Here is a 15,576-nt window from a genome sequence, read left to right as displayed (position 1 = left end):
ATAGCAACCCGCGCTAACCACTGCACCACCGGGCCCTGGAGAACGAGTCTCGTGCACGGTACACAGCGCAAACCACTGTGCAAACGACACGCGTGCTCCAGGCTCGGCCCACCGAGGCACTCCACGACGGGCAGGATGGGAGCCTGCCGCAGAGCGGCAGGGCGCGCGGTGCAGCCCTGCCCTCTCCCGCGCGGCTGACCGGAGCCCAGACCCACCTCCGGGAGGGAGGCCCGATTCCAAGGCTGACCCGTGTCGCGCTCGGGAAAAGGTGCAGGGTCTATCAGAAGAAAACCCACCGCCCCTAGCTGACCTGTCCGCCAGACGTTCATCTTCGCGGAGCCAGCAACTTCCCCAGAAGGTCCCGGGAAGGTTCGTGACGGTGGCGCAGAAGTCAGGTTTGCTCCCGGTCCCCGTCAAGCGACGTGACCGGGCGCTCTGATGTCTCCCGCCCAACCCACCTATACCAGGAATTCCATTTTCTTCTCCAGAGACCTTTTCTCTGGTCAAGTTCGTCCCCAAAGGAGGAAGCCGTGGCCCGCAAGGACAGCGTGCAGGGCGGAAGACGCACACTACATATCCCAGAAGGCGTCGCGGCGAGGTGGGGGGCTGGACCGGTGTACGCCTTGGTGGGATTCTGGGAGTTGTAGTTCCTCTCTGAGAAGGGCTCAGCGACCTAAACCAAAACTAAAACCAAACTCATTGCCATCCAATCCACTCCAATTTAGAAAGGTGGCTGACACAGGAGGACAGAAGAGCTGCTCTTTAAGGGCTCCTTATGTGAACAGACCTTTTCTTTTTTCGCTTCCAACTTGTTGGCCTTGTCCTGACAAATTTGCCATAAACTTCTGTGGGTTTACAAGACTGTAAATCTTTTTTTTTTCCCTTTTTTAAAAAATTAATTAATTTATTTATTTTAACAATTTATTGTGGCTGATACAATTCTTTTCACAGTTCATACATATACATACATCAATTGTATAAAGCACATCTGTATAGTCTTTGCCCTAATCATTTTTTTCTCTTTTCTTCTTTTACATTTTATTAGGGACTCATACAACTCTTACCACAATCCATACATATACATACATCAATTGTATAAAGCACATCCATACATTCCCTGCCCCAATCATTCTCAAAGCATTTGCTCTCCACTTAAGCCCTTTGCATCAGGTCCTCTTTTTTTTCCCCTCCCTCCCCATTCCCCCCTCCCTCATATGCCCTTGGTAGTTTATACATGTGACCTCTTCCCTGGGAGAGGGACAGCAGAGAAGGGGGGAAGGGAGACTCCGGATAGGGCAAGATAAGACTGTAAATCTTTAAGGGACAAGATAGCCTCATCTGTCTCCTAAAGAACCACTAGGGGACTTGAACTGCTAACCTTGCAGTTAGCAACTAACCCAGTGTGCAACCAACTATATCACTACACTACATATAGATTTTGTTTTTAAGTCCATGACATATTGTTCCAACAAAGCAAGTTTCAGAATAATGTGGATGGTGCATTACCGTATATTGTAAAGGGAGAGATTAAGAGAGGCAAGAAAGGAAGAGTAAATGAGGGCTTTGTATATTGACGTAAGAATAGAAGAGTGTCACGGGATACCTCAGGGAAATGGGATTAGAGGATGGAAGAGATTATCATTAAAGTTTAAATCTCTAAAGAACGTTCAAATTTTTAAAATGGTTTATGTTACTGTGGAATATTTGTGACAACGGTACGCACTTGTAAAAGGGAAACTATTGATTTAACAAAATTTAAGGGTAAAGACGATAGTTTTTGTTTATGAGTAAAAACAAAATTTCCATTTTAGAGTAGAACAAAACAAAAATCACTGTCATTCCGTAATTCCAACTCATAGCGACACTATGGGACAGTGGTTCTCAACCTGTGGGTCGCGACCCCTTTGGGAGTTGACCGACCCTTTCACAGGGGTCACCTAAGACCATCAGAAAACATGTATTTCCAATGGTCTTAGGAACCAAATGGAAACACTGCTCCTCTAGCTCCTCTATCTTGTCTCCATGCAGGTCGCACACATGCAGATATGCTGATCTTGTGAGAAAGAAGCTATCTCTTTTGAGAATGATGAGGGCAACAAATGTACAAATGTGTTTGACATACAATGGATGGATGTATGAATTGTGATAAGAGTTGTATGAGCCCCCAATAAAAAAAGATTTTAAAAAAACCTATCTCAACCTTCTCACTGACATTGACTTTTTAAGAATACAGTAGCAAAATGTAGCAATGTAGTTTACTGTTGTTATATTAAGACTTACCCATGCTACACCATGCTTCAAGACAAAATGTCATTTATTTGTCATTAGAAATAAATATTTCAAAATATATAATGACATTGTTTTGTGATTAATCACTATGCTTTAATTATGTTCAATTTGTAACAATGAAAATACATCCTGCACATCAGATATTTATGAAGTAGCAATGAAAATAATTTTGTGGTTGGGGTCACCACCACATGAGGAACTGTATGAAAGGGTTGCGGCATTAGGAAGGTTGAGAACCACTGGCCTACCAGGATCACTATGAGTCAGAATTGACTTGATGGCAATGAGTTTTGGTTTGGGCTTTTAAGTTGCTATTTGTAAATAGGAGCTAATTAATGTTCTCACTGATGTCATACACATGGAATTTAGATAGGAAATGTTTATTTCATTTATCTTGGTGTTGAGAACACCAAGAGCAAAACCTATACCAATTGACCCGTTTCTCTTTGTACCGCTAGGGAGCCCTGTTGGTATTGCGGATTACAAATCAGGCTGCTGACTGCAAGGTGAGAGCCGAACCTAGGGTGAAAGAAGAGGCATTCTGCTGTACTAAAGATGGACAACATCAGCTTTTTCCAAGGATGCCGCTTAGGTTCTGAAGACCTGCCTCAGAAGCAGCTGACATACCCTCTTGTCTCACCATTGCCATGGATAAAGACTTCAAGCCATAAAAAAAGATTTACAGCACCAGAAACCCAAGGGAAGTTCTATTCTGTCCTGTAGGGTAACTGACTGTGAGCCAAATCAACTCCATGACGGTGATTTTGGATTTTTTACATGTACAATTCAGTGGCATTGATTTTATTCTTTTTCAAGTTGCCCTAAAGATTGACGCTCACTTCATTTTCTAGACTTTTCTTCATGAATTAACATAAGCCCACTGCCCTCTAAGATACCTATCGAACCTTTTGAGTTGTCATTTTGGTTCCTTAGAGACTGTTCTTTTCCATTCCTTCTTTAAAAGGTTTACAAAGTGAATCAAGTTTCTATTCAACAATCCACAGACATTTTGTTCCATGTCACTGATTACAATCCCCACAACGTAGCTTCACTTCTCACGATTTCTCTCTGTGACCCTGTTTCCAATCCTCCATCACAATGCTCAAAACAGACCTTTTTCACTAGTTCAGCTAAACTCCTGTTTGGTTCTAAAGAGACTTCAGGGTTTGGGGGTTGGGGGTGGAGTTGTTTGTTTAAAGTTTAAAGATGATCTCAGGGCAATAGTTTTAGGGTTCATCTTCTCTCCAAAGCTCCAGAAAGTCTGGAATCCATGAGAATCAGAAATTTTGTTATTCCTTTTACCCCTTTTGATCAGGAGTCTTTGATAAAATCTTTGATCAAAATGTGCATTAATGGTAGCCAGGCAAAATCCAGTTCTAGTCTCATGGCAAAGGAGACAGCTGTTCATGGAGGCCCATGTTCCATGTCCTCCTATTCCTGATTCTCTTCCTTCCTCTCTTGTTTCAAGCAAATAAAGACCAAGTGGCATGCCTTTGATGGCTGATTGCAAGATCCAAGGCACTATGCAACAAACTAGGAAATTAAAAGAAGCACTAAGCACAATAGAGCAATTAGGTGTGATGCCCCACCAAACTATGACCTGAAACCTCTAAAGACCCAAAGCCCACGAGGTATTTTGTTGTGCGTAAGGGCGTCTAGATTTTTACAACAGAGTCTTGGCTATGACACAAAAACCATGAGCAACAAAAGACAAAATAGATAAATTGAACTTCATCAAAATTAAAAACTTCTCTGCATCAAAGGACTTTATAAAGTAAGAGACAAGCTGCAGAATAGAAAAAAATATTTGAGAATCATATCTATAAGTGTTTATTATTTAGAATATGTTTTTTAAATCCCACAACTCAACAACAAAGAAATATAAAACCCAATTTAAAATGAGCAGAGGACTTAAACACACATTTCTCCAAAGAAGGCGCCCGAACAGGTATAAGCACATGTTCAATGCCATTCAAGCGCCAACTACACCCAATTATATGTCATTAACCCCAAAGAGATACTATTTCACACCCACTCTGATGGCTATGATCAGAAAAATGGAAAACAACAAGTGTTGCCAACAATTTGGATAAATTAAAATCCGCATGCATTGCTGGTGAGAATGTAAATAGAACTGCCTCCTTTGGAACAATTTGGAGGTTACTTAAAAAGTTAAACCCAGAATTCCATTCCTGGGTATTACCAAAAAGAAGTCAAAGCAAAGATTTAAAGATACTTGTATACTAATATTCATCGTAGCATTATTAACAATAGGTAAACTGTGGAAGCAATCGAATGGTCCAAGAAGAGATAGATAAGTCATATGTAATATACCCATGCATCAAACAAAAACTAAGCCTACTGCTGTCAAGTTGCTTCTGACTCTCATAGAAACCCTAGAGGAGGGAGTAGGCCTGCTCCTCAGGGTTTCCAGGATTGTAAATCTTCATGGAAGCTGACTGCCGCATCTTTCTCTCGCAGAGCACAGTGGCTAGTGAGTTCAAACCATCAACCTTTGGTTAGCATTTGACCAATTTAACCACTATGCCACCTTGCTCCTCATATCCCTACAATGGAATATTATGTGGCCATCAGGAGAAATGAAGTTCTGATACTTGCTATGAAGGGGACCTTGAAAACATGAAGCTGAGTGGAATAAACCAGACATAAAAGGACAAAGTGTAAAACACTCCCACTGTCCACTAGTCAACATAGTTAGGTACCAAAGACCAGGTCATTATGAGAAAACTTGAATTATGCAAAAATAAAGGATAGCCACATCAGATCGCAAAATATAGGCTGACTGCTACATCATTATTTAATTACCAAATTACATCACTGCATAACTGCTGAACCCCTAAGAATCAAGGCCAACCAAACCAATACACAACTTTAATTATAGCTTCTGTTAGATTGAATTTGCCAATTACATTACAAAAAGGGCAAGGTAGGAAAACACTACCTTTAACACCTTTATCACCTTGTGGCAAGAATCAGCATGAATCTAATGTCCACTGGAAATGGATGTAGCCTTCACCTTCCCACATTTCCACTCCTTGTTGCCAGCCACTTGCACGGCAACTCTCCACTTTGACCCTAACCACTTAGGGTTAACTCAGACCTCACCCCAGCTTTCTGAGCTGGAAAAAAATCCCTGGTCAGCTGAGGGCAGGTGTGTTCATCCAGGTTGACTAAAGAAACAAATTCATAGGCACTCATGTGTATAAGAAGAGTTTTATATAAAAGAGCAATTGAAGATTAAGAAAACATCCCAGCCCATATGTCCGATACTAGTTCATAAATTCTTTAGACTCATGTAGTACATGCAATGATACCAAATGCAGGAAGATCACCGGCCAGTGGGTAGAAAGTCTTGTGGATCCAGTGGCAGTGGAAGCATCTCAATGCTGACACAGGTTTCCACAGGTCTCCTCCAGCTCTCGGAGTGTCTCAACAGCAGGAAAGGGAAGGCAGAGAGACTGGGTCTGGCCTTCAGTGAGCTATTTATCTCCATAGCACCTCCCAGTGAGGTCATCAAGCTGAGACCTGATTGACAGGCTAGACTCCACCCCTTCACTCAAGTTAACAGATTATGTAACTGCCACAGTAGGTTAATGGGAACAAGTCATAGCTTCAGGAGTCTGCACATTGTTCTTCATATTCTAGACCAGCTGGCCTGTCTTGTGCTTGTGTTCTCTCTACCAGTCTCTCTGTCTGTCTCTGTCATCCCTAAGTCACAAACTAGAGGAGGCTTATATAAGCCTTTCTCTATTACCCAGCCACCCAGTCTACATAAATCTACCCGATGACTCATTGCCCTTTATAGGTTCACTATCTTTCTTATAATAGCTCTAAAAACTTAAAGAGAATATTACCTACACTTAAAGGGCCCTGATGACACTGTAGGTCAGGCATTGGGCTGCTAACAGAAGGGTCAGGAAGTTCAAACTCACCATTAGCTCCATGGGAGAAAGATGAGGCTGGCTGCTCCTGTAAAGATTTAGTCTCAGAAACCTTACATAAGGTTGCTGAGTTGGAACTGAGTGGAATACAGTGGGCTTGGTTTGGTTGTAGTATTACCTATTCTTACAGTTATCCATTTATGATCATCAGAAAGGACACAAGTGAAGGGCAGCAGGGTCTGGAAGAGCTTCTGCTGCCCCAGAGAGGTATCACCCTTTCCATTCAGGGATGTTCTCATCAAACCAAGAGGCCCCAAAGAGCTTCAAGCTCCAGGGTCTTCCAGTCATCAGGTGCTTGATGAATAAGTACAGCCAATGAATATGCATGACTGCATCATGCTTGTCATGCATCCTGAAGCTCATTCTACTCATGTGGAGCTATGTAGCCCATTTGCCTGGCTGTTTTAGAAAGACAAAGAGTAACTTAATTGCTCAGGCAATTTTCAGAAACGACACAGAAAGCCAAATTTAAATCTTCATCTCACGGCTTCTTTCTTGGAACAATAAACCCATGTCAAATCAGTTTGGGAAATGTGAGGTTTCACAGACCAATGACATTTCAACAGAGTTAAGCCCCAACAGAGTGTGAATTTTTAATTTAACCAAATAAAGAAACATAGAAAAAGCACACATTTATCATATTCTTTTTTTCTCTTATTATTATTTTAAATGATTTTTTTCATATTATTTTTTCCAACAGTTCTATTGGCAAGTAACTTACCTATCATATAACTTAATTGTTAAATCATTCAATCATATCAAGGAGAATTGTACTATCACTCCCACATCAATTTGAGCGTCCCCCACTCCCATGGTTAAATTGCCTCTAACATGAGTTATGCAACCATAATCTGTTCTAGTGCCCCTTCCCCTCCCACCGTCATTATTTACCCAAATCCCCTGATCCTCCCTATCATGTAACCCCGCCCCTTGCATTCCCTATAACCCCTTGTATCAGTTGTTCTCATTATACATCCACTCCTCCTGTGCTTCACAGCTGGGAGACCCAACAGAACACAATAAAAACTAAATTGCACTAAGGTGGTAAGGGTAAAAAGATAATAGTATTCAGACAAAAAATAGAAATAATGTGTAAGAAGGAAAAGATCCCCCGACATTAAAAAAGTCAGCGCAGAAATTTGTCCATTCAAAGATCATTAAAATAAAAAGAAAAATTTCCACAGAAGTACTTACTAAAAGTCAGAATTTTTGGAAAGTATTACAAAATTGATCGTCCCACTACATAGTTAATCCTTAGGCAGCGTATGTTGTTGCTCATAGGCAATAGGGCAAATGACTTAAGCAAGAATGTTGATAGTATTGTTTACTTTGGGCTACAGTTCATAATTGATTATTTTTTTTTTATACAAGAAGAATGTAAGTCCTCTAGCTAGTTCTGGAACTCACGCCAGAGCCTTTAACAACAGCAGCCACTAGTTCTTGTAAAACACAACACCCTACATTCCCACAGGATGCCTCAGGGGAAGTCAAAGGGAAGAGTAGGGTCATCATGGGGAGAGAAGGAGAAAGGTAGGAAACAGCATAGGACATCTACTTCTAACATAATACAGGGCCATTCTTTGTGCCCCAGGCGAGATTTTGTCGACAGATTTGCTCTGGTATTAATGAACAGTGGTTTGGGAGGGAAGACACAGCCTCCCTGAGCCGCACATTTTCTTTCCCTCGAAAACAGAGAACAACATGTACCATCGGGTTGCAGTAAACATGACAAACAAACACAAACCCCATCAAGTACATCGCTTTCCAAAAAATTCCTTCTTGTGTCCGCAAACAGCACGCGTGTTTGTTTCTGGTGGTTCAGAACGTGGCCCAGAGAGTGGGATCTGAGAGCTGAACCGGACGTGGCTTGGAGTGGGGCTTTCTTTCCAAATCCCTGGCAGAGGGTCCCTAAGTCTTTATTAGGCGAAGCCCTCCATTTCGGGAACGATAGGCATTCTGCGGGTGACGGGTTAACCCACACGTAAAGCACACAGACTGTCTTTAACAAGCCCTCAAGTTCTGGGACTCCAGGGGGCGCCCCGATGACGTCAGCAGGGGCCGCCGGGAAGTAGCGCAATCACCCTGTGACGCACTTCCGGCGCGACGACATCCCTCCACGCCGGGCCGGGGCTGTGGGGGAGGGAGGCGGTTAGTAGACTTTAGCGCCTTTTCTGGCGGCGGCAGATTTGAAGCGCGGTAGAGGCCCGGACCCCGGACGAGGAGACTGTACCGGTGCAGGTAGGCGGCGGAGGCTGCGGCAGGTTCGGCGCGTCCCGCGGCCCAGCCCGACTCACGCCAGGAGTCAGGCCTAGCAGGAGGGGCGGAGCTGTCGCGGCGGGCCCGGCCGAGCTAACTGCCTCTGCCCTCGAGCTGTCGGAGCTGCCCGGGCCCAGGGCGGCGGCTGAGGACCGTGCCGCTGGGTTTGCCGTCGTTGCAGCGGGAGGAGGCGTCCGGTCGAATTTCCTGGGCCGGGGAAACGTTCTTCGCCCCGCCAGCCCCCGCCCTCTCCACTCGGGCGCACACCTCCCCTCCTGACGCATTTTGCCGCACAAGCTGTAATATGGCGGCAGCGACGGCGGCCTGAATTCCGGGGAGCCTGGGTGATTTGGGGTGCTTCAGAACCGTAAGCGTGAGCACGGTTGTAGGGGAGGTGGAAAGGTTGAGGGGATCGCAGGACGCGCAGGCTAAGGTCCTGTCAGGTTCGCGTTGGGAGGGCCGGGAGGGGAACCTGAATCCTTAGGGTTGGGACTGAAGGTAAGCTTTCTTCCTCCTCGGGTCTGCCCTTCTCAGAAACCGCGGCTACAGTGCGTAGGTCAGTGGCACGGGGCACAGTTCGTTTGGCTGAACATTTTCTCAAGACTCAAACTCGGGCTCTTATCCTCGACCTGTCTTGAAGTTCTTCCACTTGTTCCGGAGAAGCCAGCGAGCTTGAGTGGCGAAGGCCTTTCTGGAGGAGATTGAAATTCTTCCTCGGGAGGAAAGTGATGGATTCGGAGCTCCGTTTGCCAGAAGGGGAGGAGACTGTGAATTTGACTTAGATTTAGTGTTTTAAACGAGCCCTGGTGGCGCTATGGTTGCAACCTTGCACCGCTAATCGTACGGTTTGTGGTTCAACTCCACCAGGAGCCCTGTGGAAGTAAACTGAAGCAGGCTTCTCCCGTAAAGATTTACAGTCTTGGAAACCCTATTATTGGGTCTCTGTGAGTTTGACTCCACCGGATAGTAGTGGGTGTAGGTTTTTTAGTCGTTTAAAGTGAGTCCTAGTGGTGTAGTGGTTAAGTTCTCGCCTGCTAACCAGAAGATCAGCGATTCGAATTCATCAGTCACTGTCCGAGTACGTAGCGGTTTGCTTCCGTAAGGACGTAACACCCTTGGGAAACTGGGGTACTACTTCCATCATTACAGGGTCGCTGTGAGTTGGAGTCGACTTCAAGGCAGGGAGTCTTTTTAAGTCGTTCGAAGAGCTAAGTCAAGGACATTTTGAATGAAGTCCCCGTCGTTTTGGCAATTGTACACAAGCTCCCTTTTTGTATTGATTTTAATGTATTGTCACATCATGATTGCAGTTCCAAGTTTTTGCAGTAGTGATCACGGATATAGCCTAGAAGCAGTTAGTTGCTTTGAAAAACGGATTAGTGGGTGGAGGGACCGGGAGGTGTCTTGAAACTTTTAGTAGCTAACACCAGATAAGAAAAAAATACGTTAGTGGACAGTAATTGCTAGTTCATAACAGTGATACTGTTGTGATCGTTTTTTATCTTGTATCAGTTCTGAAATAAGGCTAGAATCGAGAAGGTCTCATTCAGTGGATCGTCAGGTTTTCTACGTACAGGATGACATACCCATTTAGCAATTGCTCCAGCTCTTTTCTTTTTAATGTTGGCAATGGGATTATTTCTTTAACAAATCACAAATTCCCCTGCCGTAAACCGCATGCACCAAGGCTTGATTGAGAAATACTCAGGTTTATTGAAACTATCTGTAAAATTGCTTTTGACTCAGAACTCTGAAGTTCTATGAACCAAGTGAAGAGGATATGTTATATTTATGTAAAGATCGTTATTTTTGTTGTTTGGGAGTTATGGTCTTGCTGTATCTGTGGTCTCTACTTACTGTCTTTTTGATATTTTAAATTAGGGATTTTTGTTTTGGTGAGACAGCATGCCTTATGTTATGCAAAATGAAAGTAATAGACATTCCTTAATAGAGGATAGAATAGTTTTATTCATCACTGGCATATTTGTATTATTTTTAAAGAGGATTTTTAATCTTAATTATTCATGTTTTTATTCTTTCAGTAGTTGTCTCAGGAATTACATGTTGAATTTTTTCCCTATTATTTTACTAATAGAGTAGTTCAGGGTAATGCATTGTCTATTTTTAGAATTCGAATAAGTAAGGTCTCATAATGAGTACCAGTTAAATTCACATGACTTGAGATTGTTACATATCTTCCACATTGGGGTATTTTGGTTAGTTTTAATATTAGCACTGAATTTCAGTTCTAATTGCCTCAGTTTAGTTCATATGCATGAGAGCTTTATCTTGTGGGAAAATGGAGTTAAACAATAATTGATTTCCCCCCCCCCCCCCAAATTTTAAATCCCCTCATCAAATCTCCATAAGAACTCAGATTATTTAAGTTTGGACATATAGTTAGCATATAATTCAATGCTTTAAACATATTACAATGAGTTGTGCAGTTATCCCCATATCAAGTGTATTTTTGTAGGGGAAAAGTTACACTTAGAAATTTAGTATATGCAGTGTTACACATACTAAGCAGAGGCTGCAATAACTGGGATCTTGTACTTTCTACAGCAGAAAGGAAAGCTTGTGCATTTTGAGTTAGTTTGAGAGTGGTGGCATAGAATGATCATCAATCTTTCACTGAACTTTTTGTTGGCTGTCCTCAAGTCAGCCCCTGACTCATGGCTACTCCACAGTCAGTATGACTGGACCGTTGGGATCCAGATGGTTTCAGTGGTTGGCTTTTCAGAAGTGGTTCATCAGCCCTTTCTAACTAGTTTAAGCTCTGCTGAACCCTTTTCAGCATCACAACTACATGCAACCCTTTACTGACAGTTAAGTGGAGGCTGCCCTAGGGTTGGATTGGCACGGGATTGAACCAGGTCTCCTGAATTGAAGGCAACACTAAATTTAATTGGTTAATATTAATTATACATATAAACAATTTCAATATTAAAATTACTATTTAAAACATGAATCATTCTTTAACTCAATGATTTTTTTTTAAATGATTGAAGCTACTGTGAGTTACTTAGTTACTTTTAAACTTTAGCTTGAAACTTTCATGATTAAGCCATGATGGGATCCCTGGTTACGCATAGTGGTTACGCATTGGGCTGTGGCCTAAAAGACCTGCAGTTTGAAGCCACCAGCTGCTCATTTGGAGAAAGATGGGACTTTCTACTCTCATAACTAGTTACAGCCTCAGAAACCTATAGCTGCAGTTCTGTTGTGTCCTATAAAGTTGCTATGGGTCAGCATTGACTGGAGCACAATGAGTTGAGTTGTAATGGTCATAGAAAGGCCATAGTGTGGTGCAGTGGTAAGAGCTCAGCTCCCACCTGAAGATTAGCCATTTGAATCCATCGGCTCTTTCATGGAAGACCTTCTACAAAGATTATTGTTAGAGGATATCCAGTCAGTTCTTATTCATAGTGACGGAAATTATTGTTTTGTCATATTTTGCCCTGTCCGAGGACTGTCTCCCTTCACCCACTTTTCTGTTGTCCGTCCCCCAGGGAGGTTATATGTAGATTCTTGTAATCGGTTCCTCCTTTCCACCTCACCCTCCCTCCACCCTCCCGGTATTGCTGCGCTCACCACTGGTCATGAAGGGATTATCTACCCTGGATTGCCCATCTTTCCAGTTCCTATCTTTACCAGTGTACATCCTCTGATCTAGCCAGATTTGTAAGGTAGAATTGGGATCACGATAAGGGGGGTGGGGTGGCGAGGAGAGGAAGCATTTAGGAAATAGAGGAAAGTTGTATGTTTCATTGTTGCTACACTGCATACTGACTGGCTCATCTCTTCTCCGCAACCTTTCCGTAAGGGGATGTCCAACTGCCTACTGATGGGCTTTGAGTCCCCACTCTACTCCCCCTCATTCACAATGATAGGATTTTTTTGTTCTGATGATGCCTGATACCTGATCTCATTGACACCTGGTGATCACACAGGCTGGTGTGCTTCTTCCATGTGGGCTTTGCTGCTTCTGAGCTAGATGGCTGCTTGTTTACCTTCAAGCCTTTAAGACTCCAGATGCTATATCTTTTGATAGCTGGGCACCTTCAGCTTTCTTCACCACGTTTGCTTTTGCACCCACTTTGTCTTCAGTGATTGTGTCAGGAAGGTGAGCATCATGGAATGCCAGTTTAATAAAACCAAGTATTCATGCATTGAGGGAGTACTTGAGTGGAGGCCCAATGTCCATCTGCTACCTTAATGCCAAACCTATACATATATTCACATAAATCTATTTCTACATCCTCGTATATAAATATATTAAATATGTACATGCCTTTATTTAGACCTCTATAATGCCCTTTGCCTCCTAGCTCTTTCCTCTATTTCCTTTTACTTTCCTCTTGTCCCACTATCATACTCAGTCTTCATTTGGGTTTCAGTAATTCCTTTCAGTTATATTACCCTGTTCACACCCTACCAGGCCTCCTACATCTTCCTCACCACCGATTGGGATCACTTGTTGATCTCTTGTCCCTGGGTTTAACACCACTTCCTTTTTCCCCCCTCTCCCACATACCCCCCCCCCCCCCCTGCGCGAACTGTCGGTCATGTTGTTTTCTCTTCCAATTGTTCATCCAGTCTATCTTACTTAGACAGACCTGCAGAGATAGTAACATGCACAAAAACATGACAGAGCAAAACCAAGCAACAAAACAACAACAAGAAAGAAAAGTTTGTAGTTAGTTCAAGGACTGTTTGTTGGCCTTTAGGAGTGTTTTCCAGTCCAGTCTGTTGGGGCACCAAGCCTTGGCCCCAAAGTCTATTTTTAGTATTCCCTGGGGACTTTATTGCTCTGTTCCCCTTGCTGTTCTGTTACACGCCCTTAGTGTTTTGCCTCGGTGTGGTGGAATCAGATTGGGCAGAATTCCCACACTGTGTCTCTAGTGTTGTCCGTTGTAGAGCTATTGGTCAGTGAGGGATGTCGTGTCTCATAGTGGGGCTGGCCAAGTGGTCTTCTCTGTGGACTGGCTGCTCTGATTGGGAACATCATCTTCAATGCTTGGTGGTCCAGGCTGTGCTCCACTCTCTCTTCCTCCCCCTTCATTTGCTCCCGTGTGCTCTGATCAGACATGTCTCTTTCCCAGGGCTGCAGATTCAGTGCTATCCTCTGAAATAAATTCTTCTGGGGGGCATCCTAGCTTCTAAGGAACGTTCTGACTGACTGTACTTCCCCCAAGACAGATTTGTTTATTCTTCTGGCACCCCATTATACTTAATATTCTTCGCCAACAGAATCTAATGACATCAATTCTTTGTTCATTTGGAATTTCATTGGGCAACACATGTAAAGCTAATTATTTCTGGACATATCAAAATCTGTATACTTCTGAAGATGGTGTTTCCAGAGAATTCGGTATTCTCTGATTTATATCCAATTAGCAATCTTGACTATCAGAGGACTCAAATTGTTGTCCTTTGGAATATTCCTTGAATTTTAGGAACAAAAAGAAGTCTGAAAGGACAGGATCTGGGCTGTAGAGTTTGAGAAATTCTATCAAGATTACTCCTTTAGAGTCCCAGAAGTTCTTTCCCTTAACTTTCTAAGCTGACCTGCTGTCTTGAATTTTATTGGCTAGCAGATCCCCTTGGAAGCTGTTGCTTTGGTTAGACACACCCCCCCTTTTTTGGAGGCAGAACCATCCAGGTTTATTCTCCAGACAGGCAGCATCAGGTACAACTACAGGCTTCGCTGCAGCACATACATTCACAAGGTATCATCCAGCTCCCTCCCCCTTTTAAGGCTGCTATCAAAATTAACACAGACACGTATAACAAGAAGAGAACTTGTCTGCAGCTGCTCATTCATTGCAGAAATGTGTTTCAACTCCTTTTGTTTGGGATAACCCTGTACATAGCATATGTACTTGAGTATAGGCCGAGCTTTTCAGCTCATTTTTAATGCAGTTTTTGTGTTAAAATTCGGTGCCTCAGCTGATGTATATCTATTGGAACCCTGGACATAATACTTTTTGACTTACGCTTTTGTTTGAATTCTCTGTCTGAATTACTAATAAATGAACATTCTTTTTAATAGAAAAGTAGTTTACGTGTCATAAAATTGGCCCATTTTCTATTTTTAAAATTGTAATTTGGGTGGAAAATTCCACAGTTCATCTTAGTAACATTTTGTTTCATGCTGTTGTCCTCCAGGGCGCAGTACTTACATGGATGGCATTATCTCTTGTATTAGCCACTCCATCTTTGGCCATCAGGAGTATTTTACATTCCTAGTTTATAGGGCATCCTAGAGTGATAATCTACAAGGTTCCACAAGTCTCAAGCAGTCCTGTAAGTGGCCTTTTTTTGAAAAAATTTTTTCTCCCATTCTATCTGGGATCAGCTATTGTGTCCCCTGTCAGAATGGTTGGGAAGGGTGAGCAAGCATCTTCTAGTTCTGGTCTCAAAGTAGGTAAGGCTTCATGGAGGCTATCAGTCCTGTAGACGTGTTTCTTCATTGAGTTTTGGCTTTAAAAAAAATTTTTTTTTTACTCTTGGCTTTCTTCAGTCTCTTTTACCCTAGACACATGAGCACCAGTTGTATCTTAAACAGCCATTTCCAAGCCTTTAAGACCCCAGATGCTACTCACCAGTCTAGGATGTAGGACGTTATCTTTATGAGCTGTGTTATGCCAGTTGACCTAGTTGCCCATGAGACTATCATGCCAAGCCATCAAATCTAGCAAATCAATTCTATGAGGTCTTTGGTTGTGTCTAGGGATTATCCAAGGAGCTCTGATGTTGTAGTGATGATGTGTTGGGATGCTAATCACAAAGTTAGCAGTTCATCTACCAGTTTCTCAGGGGGAGAAAGATGAGGTTTTTCTACTTTCATAAGGATTTACAGATTTGGAAATCCACAGGGGCAGTTTTACCCCATCCATAGATCACTGTGAGTCAAAATGGAATCCATGGCGTTGAGTGGTTTTTGAGGAAGTGCCCTTGACTGTGCCCTCTGTGTGTTTTGTTTTATGTGCAGGGCTATGTGTATTGCTATAGCAATAAGAGCCTATAAACATAAATATCCATCAGGGTATGCTTGTACACATCA

The 15,576-nt window shown here is 42.9% G+C and overlaps 2 protein-coding genes across 6 annotated transcripts in view; one reads left to right on the top strand and one right to left on the bottom strand.

Moving 5' to 3' along the window:
• Nucleotides 1-543, bottom strand: part of FASTKD1 (FAST kinase domains 1) — a 28,836-nt gene extending 28,293 nt beyond the window's left edge. For both annotated transcript variants that reach the window (XM_075529474.1, XM_075529475.1), the window contains exon 1: nt 311-543. Coding sequence is in view for 1 of the 2 variants with exons in the window: in XM_075529475.1 (XP_075385590.1) it covers nt 311-329 (19 nt within the window). In the remaining variant the exon portion in view is untranslated. The remainder of the gene's footprint in view (nt 1-310) is intronic.
• Nucleotides 544-8,335: 7,792 nt separating this feature from the next.
• Nucleotides 8,336-15,576, top strand: part of PPIG (peptidylprolyl isomerase G) — a 43,119-nt gene continuing 35,878 nt past the window's right edge. For 2 of the 4 annotated variants that reach the window (XM_075529423.1, XM_075529424.1), the window contains exon 1: nt 8,614-8,874. The gene's annotated coding sequence lies outside the window, so the exon portion shown is untranslated. Of the gene's footprint in view, nt 8,490-8,613; nt 8,875-15,576 lie in introns of those variants that run through there. The other 2 variants (XM_075529422.1, XM_075529426.1) reach the window with 2 other exon arrangements.

Source organism: Tenrec ecaudatus, chromosome 13 (genome assembly GCF_050624435.1).
Source record: "Tenrec ecaudatus isolate mTenEca1 chromosome 13, mTenEca1.hap1, whole genome shotgun sequence".
In the NCBI taxonomy this organism is placed as follows: domain Eukaryota; kingdom Metazoa; phylum Chordata; class Mammalia; order Afrosoricida; family Tenrecidae; genus Tenrec; species Tenrec ecaudatus.
This window is presented reverse-complemented; position numbering and strand designations above follow the sequence as displayed.